We start from the raw sequence: 11,101 nt of genomic DNA on the forward strand, positions 1-11,101 counted from the left end.
CCCATATCTTAAAGTGTAAAAAAAATAATTTGATTTATTACGTAAAAATTCTAAAAACAAAAGAAGAAGAATCTGATGGAAGGGAAAGACAAAGCCACAGTGAATATGACAGACATGCTATATGCTATTTTAACAGGTGGCAGGTGCGATCAAGTCTGCAGTAAATTTCCACATCGTCTAGTTCATTGTAATAAAAAAATGTGTATATACTTTGTGATTTAAAATTGAATATGAGTTAGTAACGAACGACTTGTAAAGGTACGAGTAGGTTAAGCGCGAGTTTGCATTTACAGGTACGAAATGACTTAGATTCAACCTTCGTCCTCGGGGTTATTTGCACATGTGACAAAATGAAATAAAAAGAAGTTTGGAATCATCAATAAAATGGTTTTATGTTGATTTTTTTTCTTCCCTAAAATATTTTCTTTAAATATATTTTAATTTTGCTTATTCAACAAATATTTACCATCTGCGTCAAAAACATCAAAGAGAAATTTTAATTTTTGCGTTAGTGTTCCATTCTTGAGCATGCGTAGTCCGTTAATTAACTCTTCACACTCAATATCCCCGCTGCCATCAGTGTCAAACAGTGCAAAGAACCTCTCACCAAAAAATGACTACAGCAAAAAATACAAAAAACATAAACACAAGTAATTAAACAAACACAAACAAATATAAAAACTAAATTAATTCAAACGAAACTATGATGGCAACAAAAAGAGACACAAAACACATTTTGCTACATTGTATACATACATTACATTGTATATAGACGTGCTCTCGTGCGAGTTTACATAAGGGTCTAGATGCTTGGTCTTTTTTCTGTATACTCTTTATGGAGCAACAATTTAACTCCAAGGGGGAGGGGGTATGTATTCTTGTCTGATTCTATTTTGTTTCGCGCACAGCGTTAACATAAATGTTTTTTTTAGTTTTTCAACACCTTCAATCAAATACGATATAAAACAAATTGGTTCGTGCGTTTACCTTTTTAAGTCGTAATGCTTTCTTAAAATTTTCAGTACAGAGTCTTCCATTCTCTGCAAACTTTTGAAATTCCTTGTTTACCAATTTGACCCACCGTTCATCTTCGCTGAAAAATTAAATTTTTGGTTAATGTAAACAAAATATCTCCTCATTTACCAATTTGATAGAACTGCCGTCTCCGCTGAAAGGAGTAGGTCCAGTAAGACCCCTTTTTGGCCCCAAAATATAGCAGTTTTACAAAATTGTTAAAATGTAAACTTTTAGTCATTTATTGGATAGTAGAAAGGTTCTGCTACATAAATATGGGCTCTTTTTGCCAATACAATGCACATCTATTGAGAACTAGCACCATTAATTCATGCTAAATTACTGAAATCTTCACAATTCCAGCATTTTAGTTAAATTTTAGACGGTTTCCGTGTAAAACGAAAGTGGCCGCATTCGTGTTCATCCAAAATATTGAAATGGAAGTTGTATATAATGATAATACATAACATATATAAAGATTGAGGATGAACACGGATGCGGCCACTTTCGTTTTTGACAAAAACCATCTGAAAAGTGACAGTTTTTCACATATTTGGTAGATTTTTCATATTTGAGCCAGAATCGGATCGTTTTTAATGACTAAATAAGTTATAATCTTTCACATAAATTAATTGCATCATATGAAATAGACACTTAAGTGTTTAAAAAGTGGTCAAAATCTTCCGTCAGATGAATCTGAAATTTGAGGCCAAAATCGGTCCTTACCGGACCTACTCCTTTTGTTTTGATTGATTATTTTTTTTTTCATTTTTAGTCTGTTAATTTTATTTTTTAAAGTACATTTATTCAGTCATAATATATATAATAGATCATGTATCATGAAGCTAGCATATATGATCATATGGGACCCTATTGAGATACTCAATTTAATCAAAATATGCTCACACTTAACCGCTATTACTGTACTGTAATTTTCTTGTACTGGATTTGTACTTCTACATGTATTGTGGGGTACATTTATACAAACTTGTATTGTGTGGTACAAACTTCTGTGTACCTGTCCAGTATATTTACGATGAAATTATTATAGTAAAACACAAAAGTGCTACATAATGCAGTGTTCCTTATATATTTGTTTAGGGGCCAGCTGAGGGACGCCTCCGGGTGCGGGAATTTCTCGCTACATTGAAGACCTGTTGGTGATCCTCTGCTGTTGTTTTTTATTTGGTCGGGTTGTTGTCTCTTTGACACATTCCCCATTTCCATTCTCAATTTTATTCCTTATTTCATATTACTAGCATACTTCGGAGGTACATGTTCTTTCAAGTTCTGTAAAATAATGGTACTGGAATATATATGAAACACCCAGAAACCTGTCCATCACCTCAAACGTGTCCGATGTGTCAATAAATAACGCGCCCATACATTGTCACTGAACTACAATACATAACCATGACTTGTCTAGTTGCTAAAGGGCGCTAAATCGTGTACTTTTAAAGAAAGCCCAACTATTTCCATTCCACTGAACGTGTCAATATGAAGCCTAAACGTTTTTTGTATGAATGCTCAATATAGTCCTTATTTGTAAATGCCCATTTAATTAATTATATAAATTGAATTTAAGCCTTCAGATAAAAATTTATTGTCCACCAATATTGAGTGTGTAATGTATTGTTATTTAAAAACAAATTTGATCTTTCGTTAACTCTTTCCTTTTTTACTGTTTTATCTATTGTCCTACTCCAAAGCATGAGAAAATAAATATGATCACTTAATAGGTCTTCAGTCCTCCGGTCGATTGTAAAAGCCCTTTGCCAAATATAGCGTCTGTTTTGCTGTTCGTGATGTAAAAGTACGCAGCCTCGTCCGGTCAGAACTGGGATGTTAAATCCAAAAACTATTGTAAGATGACTGCCTTCAATATAGATTACTTTATAATCAACTTTTACTACTGAATATGCATGAACTATTTGCCAATGGAAGTTAAGCACATATCATATCAATCAATAAATATTTTTTGAAATGTCCATGAAAGACTTGCATTTACATCTTCGATTTTTCGCATGAGGTTTTGAGCATATCTAAACGGTACTTTAAGGCAATTAACGATTGGTTTTCCTAAAAATCTAATACTGGTTTCAGTTCGTACTTTGAAAAACTGAAATTTAATTTGCCTACCTTTCATCAGAAGAATTGTCGTTATCCTCATCTATGGGTTTATACATGTAATTAACGGTTTTCATTTTAGATATGAAATATTGGACACATAATTTCGGAATTTCTTTCATTTTTCTTTATGAAGATCGACTAAACGGGTCTCAAGTCTTTTCATACATGTACAGTACTAGTAGCTGTATGCATTGTACCTTTAATTTATGTTTATATCGGATTTATTATCTATCAATGTTTTCATTATTTTAAATTAAAAAAATATATATATAAACGAACTTTGTTAATTAACTTTAACATCTGTTTGATTTAAAGTTTAAATCGTTTTATAGCTTTAAGTCTTTTATTTGTAATTGAAAGTAAACATAATTATCATTAATACTACCGTTAAATTTTTTTGATCGAACTGAGAGTATTACATGGTCAGGGAGACATTGAAGAGAGCAGAAGTTATAACGACTTAAAAAGATACCTCACACTATACAGTGCCAGGAAGACACCGACCAGAACAGGTTTTATGACGACAAAATAAAAATAAATACAAACTACAGAAGGTCTCTTAGACTACTTCTTCATATTCTTAGGCATGTTAAGTTGTCTTTTCTCTCTCCTTTTAAGCTATTCTGTAAAGCCCATACAGACCCTCATATAATGTACAAGTACAAAAGTCATATTTTATTTGAGACGTTTTTCTGTAATACGAGAGCCAATCAAATCTGAACATGGTTCCTCATTTAAATTAAACAAGAGTCTGGTTGGAGTTTTACAGTTTTACAGAGTAGAGAATAATTATACACCAAAACTGCAGGATTGAGAAAATAATTAAACCAAGCTTTCAATCAGTGAAATGAAGGGACAATATAAAACTGTTTTCCGAATATCAAACTACTACATGTATTTCCCCCCAAGAAAATGCACCGATCGTTAATGTAAGCTTGATTTTACACAATCATTAATTTTTATTAGACCAATTTCTATAATGTCCGTCCACACAGAAGGCAACGTGATGGAAAATTGTATACATGTACATTTGTACACCGGAGTCAAAACACAGTAATTAAAAAATTTCTGTAATAAACGTATTTTCTTTAAAAGGATCCTTGTTACAGCTAATTACAATTTACAATAATTAAACCCTAGTACAATATGTTTGTAATTGGTTATTTGTACGCTGATTTGTGAAAAGGTGAACACATCTGGATAAATTGCCCTTAGACTAATGAATCGAAGATTTGTAATGTTCAAATTGTTGCTGTAAAAACTTATGCTTGTCAAACAGAGTTATGAATGCATGCATTTTTGTGTATTTGGTTGATTGCTACTTGATAAATGTCCAGTTGCAAATATTTCATGCGCATTCATGACGAGAACAAATCTACAGAACAGACAAACCGGGATAAGCGAGTTGGTCAAAGTTTTATTATCGTTATGAAAATGTGTACTTTAAACTGATATTTTTTTTAAGTATGCATCACTATTGTGACTTGATATTGCTCTGTATTTATGCATACTGCACAGCCAAACGGTCTGGAGCAATCTATGCCCAGGTAAATCGAAAAGTGTCAAAATAATCAGTTCATTGATGATGGCCGCAAAATTGTAGAAGTGAAAGAAAGAAAAGTCTTTGTTTTTGCAACAATCTTGTTAAAAAAATCTTTGAAGGTTCACAAATCATAGAATTATGATATTTATCACCGATATTAATTGAGTCGAAAAGATGACCGAGTTTGCCGTTTTCGAGGCAAGTCTCTATATCATTCTAGTCAAAGGAGTAGGTCCAGTAAGACCCGTTTTTGACCCCAAAATATAGCAGTTTTACAAAATTGTTAAAATGTAAACTTTTAGCTATTCATTTGAAAGTAGAATACTTCTGCTACATAGATATGGGCTGTTTTTGACAATACAATGCAAATATATCGGGTACTTGCATCATTAAGTCATTCTAAATTACTAAAATCCTCGAAATGTTTGCATTTGATTAATTTTTAGACGATTTCCGTTTGAAATGAAAGTGGCCGCATTTGTGTTCATTCTTAACATGTAAGTGGAAACTGTATTTGATGATAATAAATTACATATATTAGCCACTAGACAAAAAACATCTGCAAAGTGACATATTTTGGCATATTTGATAGATTTTTCATATTTAGGCTTGAATTGGAGCGGTTTTAGTGACTAAATCAGTTAAAATCTATCGCACGTACTAATTGATTCTACTAAAGTAGACACTTACAAATGTAAGTGTTCAAAAAGTGTTCAAAATCTTTCTTCAGATGAACCTGAAATTTGAGGCCAAAATCGGCCCTTACCGGACCTACTCCTTTGGTAATCAGTGACAAGACTCGTATATACTTGTGAAAATAGCAGTTACTTAACATGAATAATACATTTATTTAACGTTTGAGATAATTCTCAAATCTAAAAAAAAAGTTGTATTTGTGAAATTCCTATCAAGCATTTTGTCCCCGACTTTCCAATATTCGGCTTCTGGTGTTCTTGATGTTAGTCATTCCAAAAATGCGTTTCAGATGCGTTATAAAGTGTTGTTTTAATTTTTTTTTTAGATAAAATGTCAATATCAGACAGACATATAAAAATAAGAAGATGTGGTTTGATTTTTTTTTAATTAGACAACTCTCCACAAGAGAACAAATGACACAATTCAACAACTATAATAGTTCACCGTATGGGCTTCAACAATGAATAAAACCAATTATTCTATACTAGTTGTAGTTGTTTGTCTCATACAGTTCATTTTGCCTCCTACTTGTCAAAAAAAATGATTCCTTAAATATTTGACATTCCACGGTTACCCTAAACATTTTTAATATAAGTTTATCATTTACTTTACAAATCATAGTTACATAGTTACAAGTATATATATTAAAATTAAAAGTTGATGATATATTTTGACCTCGTCACCGTTCAAAAGTTGAAGTTTTCAAAGTTAGCATTAACTCGAAAATTATACCGATTTGTGACTTTGGAACACCGGTATACTACTGTTGACTTTATTTTTACATGCTAAATAAGGAATGTAATTGAAGACAATGTAAAACAACCATTTCTACGTACATAAAAAAAACAAGACGAAAAGCGAGACTGTTTACACCCGGCACTTTAAGGTTCAGTTGATGAAACTTGATTAGTTGTCTCTTGATTTAAAAAAAAGAAAACGTCACAACCTAAATGCGGACCACGAAGAGGACCTCAAAATTAACCCCTCACAGAAAAAGAGATATTCACATTATCGTTTGGTCAATATGGAAGCAGAGTAACATAAGACATTATTAGTACAATAGTTGATTGAATGGAGGATACAATTCATATCAAACATTCTAGTATATTCACATTTCAAACAATCCAGAAATAAAATTGGTGCACTGTACATAAGACTTCATTATGAAAACAAGAAATTTTTGGTTTCATCAAACAAATTTATACTATTATATCAAGAAAGAATGCTGCCTTTATATTCGTATTTGCAACTGGACATTACGAAAGCAATAATCAATGCTTTTGCAATGATTATATTTTATGTATTGTCTACTCTCATACTTTAAATGCTTAAAATAAAAAAAATAAAAAAATAAAAATGACTGATTATTGTCTTCGTAATGTCCAGTGGCAAATAACTAATGCACATTCAGGACCGAGAACAGACTAACAATTTATAACAGGAGAAATGTAAATATCCAATGGCAAATACATAATCAAAATCGAAAAGCAGGTCAACAATTAATTACAGAAGTAATATAACTACGTGTATATAGTGGCAAATATTTCACGCATAATATAACTAGTATGCGCTTTCTTTCAGATAAATAAAATTACTGCTTTCTAAATGGGCAGTGGCAAATCTTTCATGCATTTTTAGGATCGAGAACAGATTATCAAGCAATAACATAATTCAGGTTTTTAGATTGAAACATTCATTAATATTATTGCTTTCTAAATGTTTAGTGGCAAATATTTCATGCATATTCATGACCAAGTCTTAGAACATATGAACCGTTAATTATCGTAACAGTATTACGTCGAGGAGTAAATATGTTGAATATGTATGTGTATAATTTAAGTAAAATAAAATCATAATTTTCTTAATGTCCAATGGCAAATATGACATTCATTTTTTAGCATCAAAATCAAATTTCAATTGATAGAATAACGATATTTGAAAGGAAACATTACATAGAGGTATACGTATCTCTAACATCTAAATGTGTACTTCAAGATGTATAAAATCATTACTTTCTGAATGTCTAATGGCGAATTTGCATACTTTACTTATCCAGGATCAAGAACATAATCATATGAACAATTAATTAGAATTAATAAAAAAAAACATAACATATAGAGTTATAAGTACTCCAAACACTATGTGTGTACTTTAAGCGAAATCAAAATTAATGATATCTTTCTTAATGTCTAGTGGCAAATACATTTGTATGTCATGAATTTTAGCATCGAACACACATTTCAATTAATTACAGAATTAAGGCATTTAAGGGAAACATACATGCAGGTCTAAGAATCTCCAATCTCTTTGCGTTAGTGCACTTTCAGTTAAATACAAATATTTATTTCTTATGTACAGTAGCAAAATATTTAATGCATATTCACGATCAAGAGCAGATCATTAACAATTAATTATAAAAAGTAGATATTCAAATTTAAACATTTAATTTACCTCGAGTTATACGTATCACCAATATCTATGCATGTACTTTCAGTTAATTCTGAGATCGTAAGCGGCCTAACACGTGTAATCCCGTTCATCATAAACTTACAAGATAATCTAATAACAAATGACCATACGTTTTTATATGAACGTTTATTCAAATGACTTCATTGTTATTAATATACATTGGAATTTTGACGTATATATTTAATGTAATTGATGCATATTTCGGTATCTATTTTGATTTTTCCACAACGAAATCATTACAACACGTAAGTGTCATATTTATACACCGAATGTGATTAATTGACCACATATATCAATACCCGTAACCCGTCATATCATATATCTTTCCAAATTATTTGATTTCTTAATCCGGGTATTTGTGCTAAATTATTATACCATTTAAATGGTCAAATTGACGTTTGTTCCGCAATGTTTACAGTGTTATACTTTAAAAATTCATACCCACTCTACTGGTATGGATCCGCATTGGAACAATTTAACGGATAGCATGACGACACTCCTTGTATTTTATACTCTTTAATGTAAAAGAAGTCCGGATACAATCTTTTAAATTATATAACTGATACATGTACTCAAACCTTTTTTTATTTTCTATTTCGACTCAAAAAGAAAAAAAAATAGTATATAATTATTGCTTTACAAAAACACATTTTTGTTGCTTTATTTACACCTCCGCACTAAAGAAACCGAATTAACACTTACATGTAACGGTTGGGGATTACACATTTATTGCATTTTAATATATTTAAAGTCCGGTACATGATTTTGTTTTTAGATAAATCAATAGTACAAGTTATAGATAGCTCATATCTTTGGAAAGTTTTGAGATGTTTCGTAAATGATACCATAGTTTTTGTTGAAAGCCCCGACAAAAACCTCACGAAACCCCGCAAAATTATCCAAAAATATGAAATATCTGTTTTAACCTATTGCATCTTTCGCTGTTAAAAATTGTGTATATCATATATTTTATTTTGTTTGCCTTCAAATTATTTCGATAAGAATCTGTAAAAATAACACTTTTGACGGAAGCGTATTAGCGCCACACATTTTTTTTTATTTTTCTTCCTATGTTTGCGTTTAACGCAATTACTACAAAGGTGATAGATTTTAATATATACAGACTCCTCCGTTAATAACTATGGTTTCCTTTGGATCTTGAATAAGAAATAAGATAAAAAGAATGTTTGCGTTATAACGCAAAGTTTTGCGTTACAACGCAAATTACATCCCAGCTCCTTTGTTCTAACAGGGGTGATCTGAGCCGGATCACCCCTGCCAGATCACCCTAGTTTGAGTTTCTTTGTTATGTATGCTTTCCTTTGTTCTGTAACATTTTGGCGGGAATGTCAAATCCACTATAAAACTTATAATTAATTTTACGGAACAGACTATCTATCACGTAGAAAAAATCCAGTAGATATGCTGGGATTCGAACTCAAGACCTTTAGCATATCAAGCCACGACACATACCACTACACCAGGACGACTTGATACGAAATAATAGTAATTTGACATACTTAAAGAAAGCAAGATATTTTTATTAGTGGGGCGAGTTGTCAAACCTTTATTCAGTGGGGTTTTAACCTTTTACGTTAATTTGTGAGTTTTCAGACTGATTGTTCAATTTGATTTTACACTTTTTCAAAGTGGGGCAAGTCGGTAAACAAGATTGGGACGATATTTTTATAAAGTGGCGATATATCGTGGGCCGATTGGCAAGTGGGGCGAGTTGACATTGTTTGATATCTACTCATCGTGTTTAGGGGTCAAAAAGGGTATACATCATATAGTAATATATAAAGTATATTGTTATGGTTGTTTTTATGAATTGTAAATGGTTTTTCGTCTAATCTAAAACAGCTGGGATGTAAAATAATTATCCCAGTCGGACTTGGTGTGTCAGTGTTAGATCACCCTCTGGCCTCCGGCCATCGGGGTGATCTTACACTGACACACCGCGTCCTTATGGGATAACTATTAAGGATTGCGTTATATCGCAAAGGTGTGCGTTATATCGCAAAGGTTTGCGTTTAACGCAAAGGTTTTTGAGCGTCAGATTAAAAAAAATGTTATATAACCACTTTAATCATTAGAAAAATCCTTATAATAGAAATTAAAATTTAAGATATTTTAATGTTCAGTTGATATTTCTACAGTTCAGTGATTACTATGAATACTAGTAAACTGATAATTACATACATTGTGCAATCGGTTAATTAGCGTACATGTATACTTGTTACGTTTTATATATTAACAATGACTTAAGGATTGTCACAGTTAGCACCCTTTATTTTATCTCATTTAATATTTTTTGTTCATACAAAATCTAAGAAATTGTTGAGATAACTGAAAATAAAAAGGGTCAAGAATATTAAAAAAGTGATATGCAAATGAAAACAAAAAAGTTGGTTCTTCATACAGGTTTATATTGCAAATTGTAAAATGTTTAAAGACCGGTGAAGTATGATATTTTCATTGCAATAAAATGCATAGATTTTCTTATTTAGTGTTGTACTCATACCTAATGAAGGTCAACTGAAGGGACGAGTACCAACCTTTCCCAGACAATGGTAGACAGTGGCGTTCTCCCCGATGGACTGTGGTTTCCACAGCCCTGAAGGAGTAGAACACCTATAGCCATTTTGAATCTGTGTTATATTGATATTTCTCATGTGGATGGGAAATAGTCATATACAGAGCATTCACTGGAAAGGATTTGGCGTCATGTATAGGAGTAAGGGTTAAGTGTCCTGCAGGCATGGGTAAATTCTGGGGTGTAATATTGGTGTTAGGGATAAGTAGGGTTAAGGGTTAGGTAGTTACGGGTAAGTATGGTTATGTGTAGGTATAGTAAAGGGTATATAGGGATAGGTATGCGAAGGGTTGAGATAGTTAAGAGTGTGATAGTGAAGTAGGTTAAGGTCGGGTGGAATTCAGGGCGGGCCGAAAGTCAAGGGTTTGGCTAAGGTTAAGCGTTGGCTAAAGTTAAGCGTTGGCTAAAGATAACGGTTGGGCTAAAGTTGGGAGTTTTGAGGGTTTGGCGAAAGGTTGAGACTGTGTGTGTGTGGTAGGGGAGATGACTGTGTGTGAGAGGAGTGACATTGTGTGTGAGGAGAGAGAATGTGTGATAGGAGACAAAGAGTGTCTGAGAGGAGAGAGAGAGTGTGTGTGTGCAAATGGAAAGAAGAGGAGAGAATGTGTGAGAAGATAGAGGAGAGTGAGTGAGAGGAGACAATGAGTATGTAA

The 11,101-nt window shown here is 32.2% G+C and overlaps 1 protein-coding gene across 1 annotated transcript in view; it reads right to left on the bottom strand.

Moving 5' to 3' along the window:
• The window catches only part of LOC139490017 (NADPH oxidase 5-like), a 29,787-nt gene extending 19,291 nt beyond the window's left edge, over positions 1-10,496 (bottom strand). The window contains exons 1-3 of the mRNA XM_071276869.1: positions 10,411-10,496; positions 988-1,093; positions 467-617 (exon numbers count right to left, since the gene is read on the bottom strand). Of these exons, the coding sequence (XP_071132970.1) occupies positions 467-617; positions 988-1,093; positions 10,411-10,496 (343 nt within the window). The remainder of the gene's footprint in view (positions 1-466; positions 618-987; positions 1,094-10,410) is intronic.
• Between the last annotated feature and the right edge of the window lie 605 nt (positions 10,497-11,101).

This window comes from Mytilus edulis, chromosome 9 (assembly GCF_963676685.1).
Source record: "Mytilus edulis chromosome 9, xbMytEdul2.2, whole genome shotgun sequence".
Lineage (NCBI taxonomy): Eukaryota > Metazoa > Mollusca > Bivalvia > Mytilida > Mytilidae > Mytilus > Mytilus edulis.